Consider the following 18,701-nt stretch of genomic DNA (forward strand, 5'->3'; position numbering starts at 1 on the left):
TAAAGTTTAAACATAAGAGTTAAGTTTCACTTCCATCGCACATGTGCAAGTTTCAGATACAGGGAGGGCTCCCCCTATCTGTGAGCACCAGTAACATATAAACTAAACCACGCCCACTGTAACACCCACATTGTATAAAAGTGCTGTGCGAGGCATCTTCTGGGTCCTTCAAAAAATGGTCACCGTCTGTGAGGACCCAGGCCTAGTTTTCAACATGACCGTCAATAAATTCAAAATGAGGAGTATATCGATGTGGTTCTTTGTAAGGGGCAGTAAGTTACATAAAGAACCAGGGGAAATTATTTACTGTTGCAAAAGACCTCCTTCAGAATTACCTGGGTGTCTTGGTGGCTTCCCTCACTCCATCTCGCACAGTCAGTTTCTGTGAACTGCTTACTCCAGACAGATTTCCATAACTGCCAAACTGTGCATTGATGGAACTGAAGTCCAAAATGTATGTATTCAGTGACTTGGAGAAGTTTAAGTATCTGTCCCTGAATTGTGTAAATAAAAGTGGCTGTAAAAGTGATATTTACTTTTGTTATACTAAAGGATAAAAGTAAGACTGTTCGGCTGCTCCCTTGTTTTCACTCGCCACAGCAGATCTTATCTATTCCATTATTTTGGCTTTGATATTTTAATTTCATTTACAGCACACCATAAAGATTTGATTTTGGTGTGAGTGTCCAGGGGATAATTTGGGAAATTTGAATATACTGAAGCCTGATTTTATTTTATTTTTAAAATGGCTTTAAGAAATTAAAATGTACAAAAGTCCAAGCATAGGTAGGCTTTCTATATCAACTGTATTGTTAATATTACCATAATACACAGACATGGTGAGGTAGTTATGATTTCTTTTCATTTTCAGTGGAAGACACACACACACACACACACACACACACACACACACACACACACACACACACACACACACACACACACACACACACACACACACACACATTTATTCACCTGAAATTTATTTATTCATTTATTATTATTATTATAATTATTACTATAGCAGCAACTAGGAAATTCATATTTGCTGCTATTGTTCTAATCACAGGGTGAATAACAATTAAATCTGCAATCAGTTGATCAATTAACAATTAAAAGCCCACTTACAGATTTTTTTAAAAACGAATATAGCAATGTGTGCATGCTGAAGGTGATACAGTGGACTGATGGAATTAATCAATCCTGTTGACAATAAATACCTTATTTCAATTCACTCACTTGGGAAAAAATATTTAGTCCATTTCGATGTCTGTGATTTTTGTCTTGATTACAGTTATAATTCATCTTGGAATTGACCCCAAACCTGATTTTGAGGCATTAAAAACAAAAACATGAGACCACAACTATGGCAAATCGTCTCAGAAACTACATGTCCCATCGGGCTTTTCGGCGGTTTGCGTTATATATCCGCCGCTTAGCTTAGTGCTGACTTGTCATTTGGCAGCAGGTAAACATAGGCAATTACTGTTTCACAACCAGTTAACGTTTTATTTTATTTAAAGACAACCAAATTATTTATACGAGTACTGTTGCGCGCAGACTGTTTCAACGGAGTTGAAGCTGTTAGTTCGTTAACAGCGCTGTGAGCTGAGCAGCTAAGCTAATTAGCTTCATTCACCGTCTTCTTCTTCTCTTCTCTGAAAGTCTCGCAGAAGCAGTGGTCATGACGAAGCTCGTGGAATGGCTGGTCGGGGTGTCGGTTGTGATCGCAGCCTGGGCTGTGGTGGCTTTCGATCTGTTCTCGCTGAAACTGCCGCAGATGTACCGGGAGGTGGCCTGGCCCATGCCCGTATACCTGCTGGTGGCGTTTGGCTGCTACTCCCTGGCCACGGTGGGCTGCAGGGTGGCCACGTTCAACGACTGCGAGGAGGCGGCCAAAGAGCTGCAAGATCACATTCAACAAGCCAAAGAGGACCTGAGGAAAAAAGGCTTGAAAATATAGACTGCGACAAAAAGCAGTGTTGGATAGCTTTGTGCTTGGATATGAGATTTTTAATTTTTACTTTTTTGTTTATGACAGTGTTGGTGTTAAAAGACTCACTAAGATGTTTATGTGCAATTCTTGGATTAATTAACGGTGTTATGGGATAAAATTAAACAACAAAAGTGCAGTTGAGCATGTTCTTTATTGTCTCACCAACTAAGGAATTCTGCATAGACTGTTTGGCCCTCACAGACCCTCAGCGGTTTTCCATCATTCTCCCAAGGTGCATAATTTGAAGTAGTAAATTGAAAATACGCTAAATGGAAACACATTTTGAAAAAACTCAAATCAAATGTTTATGCTCCCGTGAGTTTTTTTTCCAGGTGATTTGAAAAAGCTGTATTTTGCAAAACTGCAGCGGTTTTCCTGCTTGTTAAACATTGTAAGATATGATGTTACAGCAATGTTCAATTAGAGAGAGAGAAAAAAAATTAAATGGCGATGTTTTATGGTATTTTTCCAACGGCAAATGTATTGGAATGACAGCTGCTGTGAGAGAACAAAACCCAGCAGTCAACTTCCATCACTGCCATGTGCTGGTGCTGCATGTTACCGCATCCATCACCTATCAGAGCCATCTTGTGTCTTGGGTAGCAGACACCACATCTGCCACTTCTTGAAAGTAGCCATCGATCTGTCACATTCAGGTGAAATGTGGGCATCCTCTTGGCATTTTACAGTTGCTGGGGTCCTCAACACTGAGGCACCTGCATGCCTGATCATACCGGAAAAATGGCCACATAGCCAAAATGCTGTAGCTGGCATTTCTTAAAAACGTATTACAAAAATACAGTATACCCACAAAAGGGCCACTACCTAGTTAGGCAATTCCAAACCACTATGATGCAGATTTTCAGTAAAGTGTGTGTGTGTGAATCATCTGCTTCAACCGCACACTCGAAAAGCTTTTGTGCAGCTTTTCAGTATTTGTTCTTCTCTAGCCAGCATTGGATAAAATTCTGTTTATTGCTTATTAGGGAGAAATACACATGAGGCACATGATGGATTTTCATAGCAAATTCCTTCTGTGTGCACAGAGGCAGAGGGAAGAGAAAAAACAGCACAAGCTGTTTGTGATACTAGACACTGGCCAGACACTAGTTTCCACAGATGACAACACAGTAGTTGAAAATTACGATGGAACATGAAGTAGCCTTTATACCACTAAAGTATGATTAGATTACTGCACAACTAGAACTAAAAATCAAACTTAGTCCTTTGTAAACACTCAAATGTTTCTAGTAACATATAACTGTATGTTGCTATTACCCAAACATACAGTGCCTTGCAAAAGTATTTGGCCACCTTGATATTTCACACATTTTAATTTCTCATCTTCAGCTGCTTCTCTGGGACCAGCTTGTGGGGGCAACAGCTCCAGGGACCCGAAACTTCCCTTTCCTGGGCCACATTGACCACCTCTGACTGGGGGATATACTGAGATGTTCCCAGGCCAGTGTGGAGATATAATCTCTCCACCTAGTCCTGGGTCTTCCCCGGGGTCTCTTCCCAGCTGGATGTGCCTGGCACACCATCCTAGGGAGGTGCATAGGGGGCATCCTTACCAGATGCCCAAACAACCTCAGCTGGCTCCTTTCAACACAACGGAGCAGCGGCTCTACTTCCCACGGATGACTGAGCTTCTCACCATATCTTTAAGGGAGACACCAGACACCCTCCTGAGGAAGCCCATTTTGGCTGCTTGTACCTGCAATCTAGTCCTTTTGAGCATGACCCAACCCTCATGACCATAAGTGAGGGTAGGAGCAAAGATTGACCAGCAGATCAAGAGCTTCACCTTTTGGCTTAGCTCCCTTTTCATCACAACAGTACGGTAGAGCGAATGGAACACCGTTCCTGCTGCGCCGATTCTCCGGCCAATCTCATGCTCCATTGTCCCCTCACTCGTGAACAAGACACCGAGGTACTTGAACTCCTTCAGTTGGGGCAAGACTGCATTTCCTACCTGAAGTAGACAATCCATTGGTTTCCTCCTGAGAACCGTGGCCTCAGATTTAGAGGTGCTGATCCTCATTCCAGCTGCTTCACACTCAGCTGAGATCCAAACCAGTGAGAGGTCACAGGCCGATGAAGCCAACAGGACCACCTCATCTGCAAAAAGCAGTGATGAGACCCTGAGCCTACCAAACTGGAAACCCTCCTCCCCCGACTACACCTTGATGATATCTTGTCCATGAATATCACAAACAGGATTGGTGAGAAGGCACAGCCCTGGCGGAGGCCAACCTCCACTGGAATTTATTTACACTATTTCAAATACAAAAAGTAAATCAGACTTCTCAGTATAAAAATTTCTAAAATTATCTTCCTTAAACGCAAACTCAAAGCAAATCTCTACAACATGATAATTTAAATAAAAATATAAAAGCCAAGATGATGGGTTGCATAATTAGTGGGCCCCTTTGATATAATACCTGTAATTAATCAGTTTTATTGCCAGTTTTCTTCAGACAAGTCAGGGGATGGATACATGAACATTTCCAAGTCACTGAATATGTCTTTACATGACTTTATTTACATCAGTTATGAATAACACAAACAGTATGGCACTCTGTGGTAAATCTGTGTGAAGTAGACAGTTCTCAAAAACTCAGTGACTGCAAGAAGAAGAAGAGTGAGGAAAGCCACCAAGATAACCCAGAAGAAGTTATAGACTTCTCTAGATGTGATTGGAGAAACGGTGCACAGTGCACATTTTGTGTTTTGTATCCTCAGTTATACAGCTTCATGATGAAGTGGTATAGACATGAGATTTCATGTCACTGCAATGTTTAAAACTTGCACAGTGAGGAGTTACTGGAATTGGGAATCTAAAATGCCAATGAAATTTAGGGTCACATTTCAACAATGTGTCCGATGTTTTCGATTGGAGAAATCTTGGATACTGTTTTGCTGTTTCGACGCCGTCTGGAGATCACCGCTTGTCAGTATAGATGTGGTTGATTTTATCTGTAAAGATGCGTACGTTGCGTTGATCACTTTCAGACTTGTGTCCAGAGGCTGCTGCTGTTTGTACTTAATCAAATTGGACTTTGTTTTACTCTGTCGTCTTTCTGGTTGGGGGTTTGGGTTTCACCTCCTGAAAATATAATCCATTCTTTCTGTAAGAGGAACTGCCTCTGTATTACATTTGATTTCTTTTTTTGCTTACTAAGCTTTATTTCCATCAGAACAAAATGTAAGCTCAGTATGTTCTGAAGTAAAGTTCTTTGGTGTTAGCCTTAAAAAGCTGCCTAGGCTCGTTCTGAGTGAGTCCCCGCTGTGCATAAACAAAGCATCGCCAGGCTAAAGGCATCATTACAGGGTTTCAAAAGCGCCCATAACTTTAGAACAAATGCAAAAGAGTTGGCACGTTGCTGTGCAAGCTCTGCCTGTTATGCCGTTTGGCTGCAACCCCATCATGCCTTGCAACCTCACCCCCCCCCCCCCCCCCCCCCCCCCATGAATGTCTGCAAGCTGTTGCTGGTGCAGAGTAGATGAAAGGCAACCTGTTATTTAGCAGAAAGTCTCTTTGGCAATTACACCAAAGGCTTCTCTCCGTAGACGGTTTCCTTGTTCCATAGAGCCACATGTAAAATAATCTGTTCTTTGTCATCGTTCTCTTTAAATCTAACTTTGAAGACATCCATCTGTTCTTTCTTTTTCATCCAGGCTGTCTGACAAAGGTAAAAATCTAACCAACTGCTGCACAGGCTTTGTACTGTATACAGTCCATGTGCACGCGTCTTGCAGACATAACTCAGACAATTACACAATTGTAATGTGATGCAAACTGCCTCCACCCAAGTGCCCTTACATTTTATTTGCATTAGAAGTCAGATGATTACCATAAGATCTGCTGTTGTGTGGGTGCGAGGCAGTGCTCACATACAATAACTGGAAGCAATGAGCAAAATCCATAATAATGATTGCATCATAACTTTTTTTTTGTTTGTTTCTGACTGCGTTCTTGGCTCACACCGAGGCGAGATGTTTGCTCCTCAGGAGAACTCAGAGCGCTACTTTTGCATTACAATGGACCTGTGAAATATTCAGTATTGTCAACTCTGAAAGTTTTTCGGTTGTTGCCGCATGAGCCGCGGATTCAGATGCGTTTTTTTCTTGGTGGGGTGAAGCGAGGGCAGCGTTATTTCTTAGTGAGGTGACAGTGTGCAAATATGTGGAAAAATGCACATTACAACAACAGATAACCAGTAGCTCTCTTTAGACCAGCAGCGTCACACGGGACAACCCAACTGGACGCCACATGCCGCGAGCGGGACGTGCCTGTTCATGTCAGGCGCTTTCGGCACGTGTGCCCTGTCAGTCACGATAACGTACGACTTGGTGAAGCAGCAAACAACATCAACAATGTGGAAATCACTTCAGTAAATGTTGCTGTGGTCGTATTTTGCTTTACACTCTTTCTCCAGCAGCTTTCTTCATTCAGAGTCTGAAAGTGCAACTGATCAGAATCAGAATCAAATTTATTGCCAAGTAAGTTCTCACATACAAGGAATTTTATCTGGTGTCATTGGCGCATAAAACAACAATAAAAGAAAAGGAAAAAGAAAAAAAAACACAAAAAAAAGTTCTGTAAAGCCTCGGCCCCATCAAATAATAATTATAAGCTGTGAATAATGAGCCACGCATGGGTGTGTCAGCGATTATTTGAAGAATGATCCACGTTTTAAGCCGTCACGTATCCGCTACTAAGGTGCCTCTATGTGCCTCTAGTGAGCAACAACCGACCTGTCATTTGAGCCCCATCCAGTCTCAAGTGGCTCGTGCCGCCGCATATGATCCACGTCAAGCCACGTATGATGCATGTAGCGCCATGTAATGTGACATTGGTGCACATTGAGGCACGGGTTTGGTCCAAACCTCCAGCTCTCCCACATTTGGTCCCTTTAAAGTGTGGGTTTTCAATTCACAGCATCCATTCAAGATGTCACATTTTTTAAATGCAGCCCAAAAAAAAAAAAAAAGACGTTACACTGAGTGAGTGCACGCTGCCCTGCCAGGGGATACAAGTAAATTTGCGTAAATGCTCGTCTTGAGTGCCTCATCGGATCCATTATAACAAGATGTTAAATCTATCATAAACATACTTTTACAGCTAAGAATGAACATGCAACTGTTTTATCAAGCCATTAAAACATTACAAAGTTACCTTTAAGCATAGGCGTAGGAGGTTGGGGGCGGGGGGCAACTGCCCCCCCTGGGCTCCACAAAATGCTCAGATTCAAGCAGATGGCCTGGGAAATTCGGGCGTGGGCCATGTAGACTCTGAATACAGAATAGAATGACCTAAAATGTTGTCAGACTTATTTTCACAATTAATGTAAACAATCAAACTGCTATTTGGTCACCAATATAAATATAAATATGGGTATATAAATATATGGTAATTTAAAGAGTCATGGGGGTTTCTGAAATTCTGGCAAATTTGGTGTCGCCCCCCCAAATAGACCCCACCTCCTACACCTATGCCTTTAAGCTGTTCCAAAATACTTTCCTCGTGGAGTAGGAGAGAGTGGGAAAAAGGGTCCAGATGAAAGTCTTCTGTGATTCCAGATGCGATTTCAACATCCAAACCGATAGAAAATGATTAATCCGCTACAAAATAATTATTTTATATACAGCGTCCGCTGCACAAAGCAGGTGGAATTGTAGTGTGCAAGAAGGCTGAGCCTGCTCAAAATAGCCTGTCCTGTCCTTGTAGCCACCAGGTGCTCGGATAATGGGCTTTCAACAGCCTTGTCCTCACCACACACAAACCTCTAAAATCCTCATTTGTCCTCATACTAACTTGTACACAAACTGCCCCACGCTGTTGTTGCTAAATTTTGAACTTCTTGGAATTAGCGCCACACTCAGAGATGAGCCTTGTTAGCTGAATATTCTGCCTCTAAGAGCCTCTCAGAGCTACTATTCTCCCACAATTGTTGAATACCTCCTGTTGTACCAAAAAAACAAACAAACAAACAAACAAAAAAAAACATGCTGTGTGGCTCATTATTCACTGTTCATTATTTGGTGGGACCAGGGCTTAAGAAGTTATTTGTGCATAAACAATAAGAGAAAAGGAAAAAATACTTCTGTAAGAAGTAAAGGAGTCAAATAGACAAATGGACAAATAAATAAGGAATGGGGCTGTGCAGGCATGCAGATGTACAGTACCTTTCAGTCTGTACTTTACGGGAGTGGGGGAGCAGGGTAAGTCTGGCAGTATCTATTAGAATAGCTGTAGACAGAAAGAAGCTGTTTTTGTGTCTTGAGGTTTTAGTCTTGATGGACCTCAGCCATCTGCCAGAGGGGAGGGGAACAAAAAGTTTGTGTCTCGAGTGAGAGGGTTCGGCCACTATCTTCCTTGCTCGCCTCAGAGCCCTGGAGGTGTACAGGTCCTGTAGGGATGGCAGATTGCAGTCGATCACCTCAGCTGATGATGGGATGAATTGATGGCAGTATGGAAGTTCACCATCATTGATTTGGGCAGGTTGAACTCCCTTAGCTTCTACAAAAAGTACATCCTCTGTTGCGCTCTCTTGGTGAGAGAGCTGATGTTGAGCTCCCACTTGAGGTCCTGCGTGATGTGATCCCCAAGTAACAGAAAGACTGGAGTAATGGAATAAACCCAACAACAGTCCAGACTGGACATTAGGGGTGGTGGTGGTTAGTGCACTTGGTTTCAGTGCAGAAGGTTCCCGGTTCAAACCCCACCCCTGCCACATTTCTCCATATAATGTGGAGTAGCATCAGGAAGAGCATCTGGCGAAAAACCGAGTACAAACAAGAGAGCAGCCGAAGGGACTTTTAGTCTAGACAGGACATTATGGAGAGCTGGTGGCTGAGCTGGAAATGAATCTTTCAACCTAGAAGAACAACTTTATAAAGTGTACCAAGAAAACTTTGATTTGGTAAAGATCTATGCAGAATGTAAACATGCCGTTAGGTTGCAAGAATTGGTTTTTGAATCGCAAGTGTGAATTTTCTGGTTGGGGTGGGCATTATAGGCCCATCAAGCACACTTATTACATCCACCTCTGCTTGCATGCTCGGAATATTTTTCACCTCGTGCTCGGAAGTGTAATGTTGAGAAGTGTCACCAAAATAGACAGGGGAGCTGAAAAAAGAAGAAGAAATGTAATGTGGACAGAGACATATAGAGGGGGTAAAACAGGGCTGTGCCCGCAGCGGGGCCCCAGTGAGACCAAGAGACGCTATAAAAATCTTTTCTACAGACACTTAGTGACACTGCTGGCAGCAAATCCATCTCGACAGGCTGAGAACCAAGACTGAAAAATGATAGGTTATCATTTTTCTACACAGAAATGACTTTTCCTCACCCACACAGCTCACAGCCAAACCTCAAACTCCTCGAGAGGAGGGCCGGAAGAGAGACGAACAGAGTAATGAAGGCCTGAGGAGGTTCTGATATGTTAGAAGCTCACACAGGTAGATGTATGCATGCAGACACCCCCCTAAAAAAATTAAGAAAAAAATGAAAAAGAGCCATGGTGGAATTTTAAAAAGTGAGAGGGTCAGAGGGAGTGACATGAGCTGGAAACAAAAGCGTGAATTGGAAAAGAAAACAGATGATCCTGGCAATGTGGATGAGTAACCGTGTGTGACAGGACCTTTTAAGGAATACGACGCACACCCAACTGCCAGCTGATGCCAGGGGAATAAAATGGGTCGTGATTCTCAAAAATCCTTCAAATGCATTGAAATCAAGGTGTATATCCTCAACAGACTGTATATATACACTGGACAAGCTGTATAACACGCCCCAAAGACAGGGTTTACTGCTGAAGTGTGTGAAGTGTCAGCATTAAACAACAGGAAAGCAGAAGCAATGATAAGGTGATCGCTGGCCACCAGCCCTAAGTTTCACTAACAGACCCAGACTATACTTCCTTTTCTTGTTCATACACACTACCTCCCACCAGCAGCACAAAAAAAAAAAAAAAATATTCAGTTTGATTTTATTGGCTGACAACCTTAACCACTGCTTTTTTGAGAGGTCATAATGTAATGTCAATCATTCCTCTTGCCCCTAGGTTCTGCATTTTATTCTTTATTTTAATTGTTTTTTTTTTTAGTTTTGTCTGTTAGATGGACAACTGTGTGTCAAAATCCATCATCTCGTCCTCATCGTGACACCTGATTAACAGATCAATGGGGTGAAAGAAAGTGGGAACCTTGTGTGCCCCGTGACCACTACGGTAACCATGAAGACCCAACAGGAACCCTCAACACAAGATAGTTAATAGGGCTCTGGTAAAACAAGAAGTCCTCAACGGCTGTGAAGGTGGAAGAAGGCTGCAGCAGGTCCTTAGATCCTGATTGTCTGGTATCTCCTAGCCATTGGACCAGGCTACAGATCTGTCAAGGACCATCTGTTTGTCGACGTGCAACTACATTCCGTGTTAAACCCACACACAGGAGTCTCTAGATCGACCCTGGCTGTAGGTTTTCTCCCCATCCACCATCCCATTTGGAAATCGATCAAGAGATGACCTTCCACTCCAGTGAGGGAGTGCCATGATGAAATGGACAGCTGTTTGGTGGAATGTTCGATCCAGTCTATAGCCACCTTGGCTGTGTCGTGTCCTACTAGACTGGGTTAAAGACCTTCAAGAACATGTTTTACAACTTTAAACAGCTTAAAAGTCACATCAGGTCAGTGCCTTAAGCAGGGCTTAAACAAAAATTGAAATGAAGGACTTTCCAAAAATGCTGCTGTATTAAAACTGCATTTAATGGTGTGATGTGAGCAAGCCTGAAAAGTCACACATGGGTCAGCCCATTGTTCTTTCACTGCCCATAAACAGTTGCTGCGATACTTACGGGAAACAGCTTCCACTTTAGGGGAGAGCAGGAACTTATAAACGCTACAAAAAGCTACAGTGACATTCAGCAACCTCCCGATGGCCCCGTAACCCAGATCCTCGTGGATCTTGGGAGAAGGATGACATACGTATGCCAGCAGGAAAGCAGGGACAGGGAGTCATGCAGCCTGCTGAGGCTGCAGCCTGACTCAGTCCAGAGATGCACAGATAGACTCGCTGATCGCTCAGAGATTTCCCTCAGAATTTGCAGAGATTGCTTGTTGCGTCTTGTGGCCTCCTCCCAGTGTTTAGCGTTGACTCTGACGGCTGAGATAAGATGTCCTGATTTTTTGCTTGTTGAGAAAAGGTTTCATTTTACAGACACTTTGTGTCACGTAAACGGTAATATCCATCTCTTTTGGTTGGTTTTGATCTACGCTGGCTTTCATGCCCTTGCGACGCTGCTCATGTCTGACTTTAGGCTTTGATGTCGCTAAAGTCCACTAAAGTCCACAGTCCACTAAAGTGGAATGCAAATGTTTTTCAGTCACGCCTGTGACGTTGCCACCAGGAGGCTCGTGCACTCTGGAGGATGTGTGGATATGTGGATGTGGATATGTAGATATGAGGATGGAGGATGTGTGGTAACACATAGCAGGATTAATGCAAAAGTTTTCAGCTGGTTTAAAGAATGCCTGCTGAAATAATTAACCCATACTAGAATTGGAGAAATGACATGATTGTCTTCTCTCAGGAACTTTGTCCGATTTCTATGCAGATGATGGTTGACTTCAAGATTGCCTTGAAGGGTTTGTTTTGGCAAAGTGTGAAAGTTATTGAGGATAAAAGGTCAAAATTTTTATTTTCACTCTGATTACACCAAAAGGGGTGGTGGCCAAGCGGTTAGTGCACTTGGTTTCACTGTGAAAGGTTCCTGGTTCAAACCCCACCCCTGCCACATTTCTGCATGTAATGTAGAGTTGCGTCAGGAAGGGCATCCGGTGTAAAACTTGTGCCAATTCACCATGTGGTGACCCTGACTACTAAACAATGGAGCAGCTGAAGGGACTAGCGCAACCAACACAACCAACACAAGTAGACATATTTGTGTTGGTTCTGGAATTGCTCAGGCGTGATCAAATTAAGGTCAGTCGTTGGAATCAAACATCAAAATGTAAACTTTTCAATTATTTTATTGAAGTTGTTACATATGTAGGTGCACTCTGGATTGGCCTGGGTGAGATCAAATCTTCCAAAGGTCAACTAATGGGGTCAAGGTCATTGGGATCAAAGGTCAAAATTGAAGCTTTTTTTCCCCACTCATGTTTGCATGAAACATGGCACACATATGCATTCTAGAATTTCCTGGGTGAGATCAAATTTTCCAAAGTGCTGTCATTGGGCTCAATATCACTGGAGTCAAGGGGCAAATGTACCCCCCCCCCCCCAAACCCCCACTCTTATTTGCACCAAACGTATGTAGGTGGGGTCTGGAATTGCCCAAACAAGATCACCTCTACAAAGGGTCAGTCATTGGCATCAAAGGTCAAACTTTAAGATTTTCACTTTGATTTGCACTAAATTTGGCACACATATGGAGGTGGGTTCTGGAATTGCTCAGGAAGGTCAAAATTGGGACCAAGGTCATGTGTGCCTGTCTCTTTGTTGGTCTCCTCCTCTCAGGTCCTTTTGCCAAGTTCCATCAAACCTTGTATGTCAGTGAAGGTGACATACAAGGAGCCCTTCAAGACTTCATTTTGGCAAAGGTCAACATCAAAAAATTTAATTTTCAGCCTGATAGGGACTGAATGTGGTGCAAAATTTATTGGATTCCAGAATGATCTTGGTAACATCAGCCAGAGGCCAATCATTTGAGTGACAGCCAGTGACACTGGGGTCAAATGTTACACTGCTAATGCCTTCATACCCACAATAAGCATTATCACTTAGGACATTAAATTTTGCGTAGTACACACTGCTGATGTCCGCAGAGTACAGCTGTGACTGCGCTCACAATGTTAACGCTATATATGGCGAATTTCCAGAACTGTGCACCAACAAAAGCTGTCAAACAATCTTCACAAAACTTGCCTTTCCAACATTTACTGCACTGTTTTCACACTTGCTCTTCAGATTCCCAAACGCAGTGTACTGACAAATGAGTCAGTAAATGAAATGAATGGCCTCCCCTTCACCACATACTACTCAGTGGAGTCTCTTCGAAGGGTCAAGCGGTTAAGGGGAACCGTCCACCGGCCTAATTTACGGCCTCCTCTTTGAAAACATTTGAGGAGACGTGAGGCTGAGGCACCGCTTTTTGGTGTTACAGCTGCTTTTACTGTCACGGCTGTAAAGTTCCCCCGGGAAGACGAGACAAGAGAACGACAGATGAGAACAATAGCTTGTCATGTAACTTGCAGGAGAGCATCATGATTGGAAGAACGAGGAGACGTGTGTGTTGGAGCGGTGAGGGAAGAATGTCGAGAGGGTAGAAGCTCACCAGATGGTTGTGATAGTAGAGTGATCACACCTGTGTATTTAGTGCTCCTGCCAAAAGACACGCCTAACGTAATCATCAGCTCTTCTCATTTTGGGGCCAGTTTGAATTTTTCTTATATCTTGTCACCGAGACTTTCATTATGTTTGTCATGCATTCGAGACTCATTATCTGCTTTTGGCTCCTCTGTGGTGAACTCTTGCAACACAGTCCACAAGAGAATTGGGTTGGGTTTCCTGAAAGCTTTTGAAATCACTTTTTTTTCCACCCGCTGACTGTAAGGCCAGGAGGTGGATGGATGTGGAATTGCACTCCGTCTGTGCGACAGTCACACTTTGTTGTGTCGATGATAACTTGAACAAAACTGATCTGATTTTCACCAAATTTGGAGTGCACATCCTAAATGATGGTATCGCAGTCAAGTGTGAATTTGAGCATGAACAGTCTCCATCAAAACCCTTTAAGGACCGCCCACATTGCCAAACATTAATGATTATTATTTATATAGTGCTTTCATGTAGAAAATAATTAGTGTTCTACACAATAAAACAACAAGACATAAGAATAAAACATTTGGCACCCATAAGAACAAATAACATTGATCAATCAACCACAAAAAAAAATAAAAAAAATTTGCACTTTATATATTGTAAATGGTAACTGGACTGCATTTATATAGCGCTTTTCCATCTGCATCAGACGCTCAAAGCGCTTTACAATAATGCCTCACATTCACCCCGATGTCAGGGTGTTGCCATACAAGGCGCTCACTACACACTGGGAGCAACTAGGGGATTAAGGACCTTGCCCAAGGTCTTAGTGATTTTCCGGTCAGGCTGGGATTTGAACAGAGGATCCTCTGGTCTCAAGCCCAACGCTTAACCACTAGGTCGTCACCTACCCCTTAAACCTTACAGCTTTAAAATTTAAAAGGCAGAACTGCCTGTGGTTAGTTTGTAAGCACAACAGGTTGTTTTTAAATGTTCAAATACAGCATTAGAACAGAAAAGTCAGGCTTCTGTGAACATCTTCCAATATACTGTAGTTATCAAAGAGAACAAACCAGCTTTGAGGTAATTTAATGCCAGAATACAAACTCCTGGCACAGGATGCTCAGTGCACGAGTAGTTGTTTCCATTTCCAGAAGGGCACCACTGAGGGTCAAAACACCAGTACAGAGCCTGTATTTTGAACATAGTTTGTACAATACAGCAAATTTAGTCATATTAAAACATCAGATTGTGTACTTCACTGCAGGATTGTAGAATGTGATCATTATTGGGCCCGTCTCATGGTTTATGACATTTTATCAACTGAATTTAAAATTATTTTTATCTTGATTTTGAAATCAGTAGATTCAATATCAAGAGCAATATCAACTCCCAAATTATGCAGTCTCTTCCACATGATAACATTCATTTTTCCACCTGGTTTTCTTGAAGCAATATGAAGAAAAATTGGGCAAAATGTAAAAAACAAAAAACCCTCATCTTTTTCGTCATTTTTGGCTGTTGTCATGGTAACAGTTCATTTTCTCAGCCATTTCACTAGAGCCAAAAGAAACTTATTTATTGCCAATAATTTGACAACAAAATTAACATTGTATAACTACCAGATTATGTAAACAAACAAAATCTCATGGGAATTTGATCAAACGTTATTGAGATATTCATCAAAATGTTAAAAAAATAAAAATAAAAAAAGCCATCTTTTTTTTATTGATGTGCTGGAACCCCAGAACCCTGATACCCCCTCCCACAAAAAAGCAAATCTGCTTTTCCAAAAATATTTTATTTCACATGAATTTTTCACATTTAGCATATTTATCAAACAAGTCTGTTATATAATCTATATATGTACACATATTTTACACTTCTTACTTACACATGTACAAAATTATGTAAAAAAAAAAGAAAAAAAAAAGACTGACTTCAGTGGTCGTCGTACACGTTGTGCTTTGTTGTTCGAGCCCGTCTGTCAGGTGAAGATGCGCTTGGAAATGTTCAATATTGCCGTGTCTCGGCTGTCGCCAACGGCTCAAAGTGGACTTTTCATAATCAGAGTGTAAATCACAATTATTTTACTTTGGAAAAGTATATGTTGTTACACTTGTTTTTCCGATTGGAGACAGGTGCTAAAAGGTTTGGTTCCGGTTCTTCAAGTTGGGCAGCTTAACTGCTGCAAGGGCAAGATCCAACAAATCGAGAAGTCCGGCCTCTCTGCGATACACAATGCATCAGTGTTTACTTTTGGCAGAAAAACATTTCATCACCGTCTCAATCAGTCCTTCCCACACGTTCAATCTCTTAATCTCAACACACATATTTACCCATCTGCACGAACGCTAACTCTACCAAGGCGGGGGTGGGGCGCCTCTCCGCACAGCCGACGGTAAACATTTCATTTTGCGAGCACGTGGTATTTACACAAATTAATAATAATAATAATAATAAAAAGATCAGCTGCATGTGTTAGAATTATCTTCACAGAATGTACACATAGCACAGCTCCATGCGAGCGTGTGGCGTCCGTGCGCGTGCATGTAACACTATTGTGGAGTGTGTGTTTTGTGTGGTACAGTGCTACAGTATTTAAGCACATGGTCGAGTGTTTTAATTAAAGGAATGATAGTAATGAGAAATAAAACCTCATGTTTGGCAATGCTACATTTAGAGAAATAACTCACTTGACACCTCAATACTGTTACAACAACAATACAACAAACAGTACAAAAAAAAGAGATGGAGAGATGACTGATCTTTGGCTCAAAATGTTAAGGTTACTTTTGTCTCTGTTAAAACACCATGACAGAATCTGACGCCATCTAGTGTTGAGATGTCAAATTGCACCCAAACTAATAACTGGTCCTCGGCCCTCCCTTCCCAAGCGTGTGCTCGTCTGCTTGCTAGCAATTACACTGTTACGCTGATTTTAAAAGTTTTGAGACAATTAAACATCAGCAAACTAGCCAGATTTGCAACATTTTCTAGCTTTCACAGAGGTTTAGCGATGTTTGCAAAGCTAATGTTACTGAACGTTAACACACATGCCGTTAGTGAACAAGATGCCACAAATCCTAATCAAAAGTCTATTATAAACATTACGATAAAGTGGAATGGAGGCGCGATGTCCAAGCCTGTGCTGTTAGCTGCACAAACTGCTGACACCGCTGTATGTAGGAGTGCGCATAAACGTACAGTTTACATAAACATATGGACTTTCCCATGCAATCGGACCCATGTTCTTTTAAAAACTACATATTGGATAGAGATGGGATTTTTCAGGTCCGACTCGATGCCGATACCGACACCTTCAGTATTTGCCGATATCATACTAATCAGATACCTTTTTCCTGTCTTAAAAATAGGTAATCTGTTAGGAAATATATTTGTCTGGACATATTTTGTTAACCTAGCTGTCTAACAAAACAAACAAAAGGAAAATACACATAGCCCACAGCATGACCCAGATGTAGAACAGAAGACACAGATCGATTTTGTTTTTTAAATTTACAATGTCCGATCTGGTAATTTTGGCCAATATCAGACCAATACGGATCCAAAATACTGGATCGGTCCACCCCTAGTATTGGATGGCTTCCAACCTGAAACCTTGCAGCTAGATGTCGCTGGAAAATCCGCCCTGCCGCTTTAAATGCCAATTTGTTCCATGTAAATTAGAGTTGGTGTCTTTTTTCCTGATTGTTCCTTTTTAAGTTCCTCTTCATCTTTCTTACAGGATTTCAGGGTTTTCCTTTAAATGACAGCCCCAAACATTTTCAGTTCAAGGAGGGCTGAAGCTTTCCGAAGAAAAATACTGTCACCTTTTGGAGAAACCAGAAGACACACATACAGAATGTTCCGTCTCAGCTACTCAGCACATTTTGTGCACGAGTCTGTCTGCTCTTTACAAGCTTCCAAACTCCCTCCCTGTGGCCAGCACTGGGCAGAAGAAGTCTTATTTTATTTTTTGAGTCTGTGGTTGGATCCCCGCAGACTGTCTTCATTGTAGTCCCTGAAAAAAAAAATTCCAGTCTAAAAATAAACCGTTCTTTCACGTACTCTCAGTGTAACAGCAGCAGTAGTGAAAATGGGACCAGCAATGAGAGGATTGAGAGGGATATAGTCGTCACTCCTGAGCTGGTCCGAACGCTCTTTTGGACCTCTGGAAGAGCCACCACCGGGTCATCTGCTGGAAGATGGGAGATAAATAAGAAGAACTTATGACCACATACAATGTTGACATTGTAAATGCTTGTTTTAAAGGGATACTTTGGCCTGGTTCATGCTTCACAGCAGGTTCTGAAATAGTATTTACCTGCTTTAATAGTTGCTGTGGGCTTTTTTTCCCCCCTCTAGAAGACCGTGTTTTATCCACAGAAATTCTGGGGCGCTATATGACAAAACCATTTCTTTAACCCATCCTGAATTAGGAAAAACATCCCACACAACAAACAAAAAACCCCACAACACCAGTTATGGAAAACTCACAAAGCACATTGTGACAGCTCAGGTCAGGAAATGTGTTGGTGCCACACACTGCTGCATCAATCACATGACAGAACCGCCTTGTGTCCTGGATGATAATCATCCAAACAGACAGCTAGTCCATTCCCACCTTTTGGAAAGTAAAATGTGGGCATCCCCTTGGCTTTTTCCAGTCATCAACACCAAGACACCTGCATCCTGGATCACGCCCCGGGAAACGTGCCACATTACCAAAATGTTGTAATGTTCTCTCAATAAGTAAGTGGTATGTGTCACCCGAGTTTCCTTAAGTAACCATTAATTTGACAAAAAGTCCATCCAGTGTTAAGGTGCCTTGACACTTGCACCCATTTTGGGTCCGCACTCCCACCGACTTCGCCGTGAAGATGCCACCCGCTGTGTTCCCAGCTGGATGCCTTGTGTGCTGGATGCATATATAAAATAATTATTTCATAGCGGATTAATCATTTTCTCTGAGTTTGGCTATTGAAAACACCTCTAATCACTTCCGGAATCATAGAGGACCATTTCAGCTGGAGCTTTTTTGTTTCTCTCTTTCTTTCCTGTGCTTCATGAGGTGGAGAACACATTTGGAACAGTCTAAAAGGGAATTATTTGTAATGTTTACGTCAGTGGGGGTGGGGGGGGGGTGTGTGTGTGTGTGTGTGTGCAAAAAATAAGGGTGAAAAAAAGGAAAAAGAAAACCTTGTATCCATTTTGCCCCTGGCATGTTAGCTAACATTTTTAGTGCGTAAATCTACCAGTGAGAAGTCAGAGTTTGGGGCAACCAAAAAAAGAAGAAAATAGATGACGAACTTCATTTGCTCCTCTCCATAGTGCATCACCGCATCAGCCGCCTGTGCACGTCAAAGACCCAG

General features: G+C 42.2%; 2 protein-coding genes across 2 annotated transcripts in view; one reads left to right on the plus strand and one right to left on the minus strand.

The window, feature by feature from the left end:
• The first annotated feature begins 1,417 nt into the window (after window positions 1-1,417).
• dpm3 (dolichyl-phosphate mannosyltransferase subunit 3, regulatory) lies at window positions 1,418-2,284 on the plus strand. Its single transcript, XM_034160774.1, has 2 exons — window positions 1,418-1,468; window positions 1,666-2,284. The coding sequence occupies exon 2, from the start codon at window positions 1,685-1,687 to the stop codon at window positions 1,961-1,963; it is 279 nt and encodes a 92-aa protein (XP_034016665.1). The 5' UTR covers window positions 1,418-1,468; window positions 1,666-1,684; the 3' UTR covers window positions 1,964-2,284.
• A 14,767-nt stretch (window positions 2,285-17,051) lies between these two features.
• efna1a (ephrin-A1a) overlaps window positions 17,052-18,701 on the minus strand; it is a 38,531-nt gene continuing 36,881 nt past the window's right edge. Inside the window, exon 5 of the mRNA XM_034160814.1 lies at window positions 17,052-17,527. Within this exon, the coding sequence (XP_034016705.1) occupies window positions 17,400-17,527 (128 nt within the window). The 3' untranslated portion in view covers window positions 17,052-17,399. The remainder of the gene's footprint in view (window positions 17,528-18,701) is intronic.

Source organism: Thalassophryne amazonica, chromosome 20 (assembly GCF_902500255.1).
Source record: "Thalassophryne amazonica chromosome 20, fThaAma1.1, whole genome shotgun sequence".
Taxonomy (NCBI): Eukaryota; Metazoa; Chordata; class Actinopteri; order Batrachoidiformes; family Batrachoididae; genus Thalassophryne; species Thalassophryne amazonica.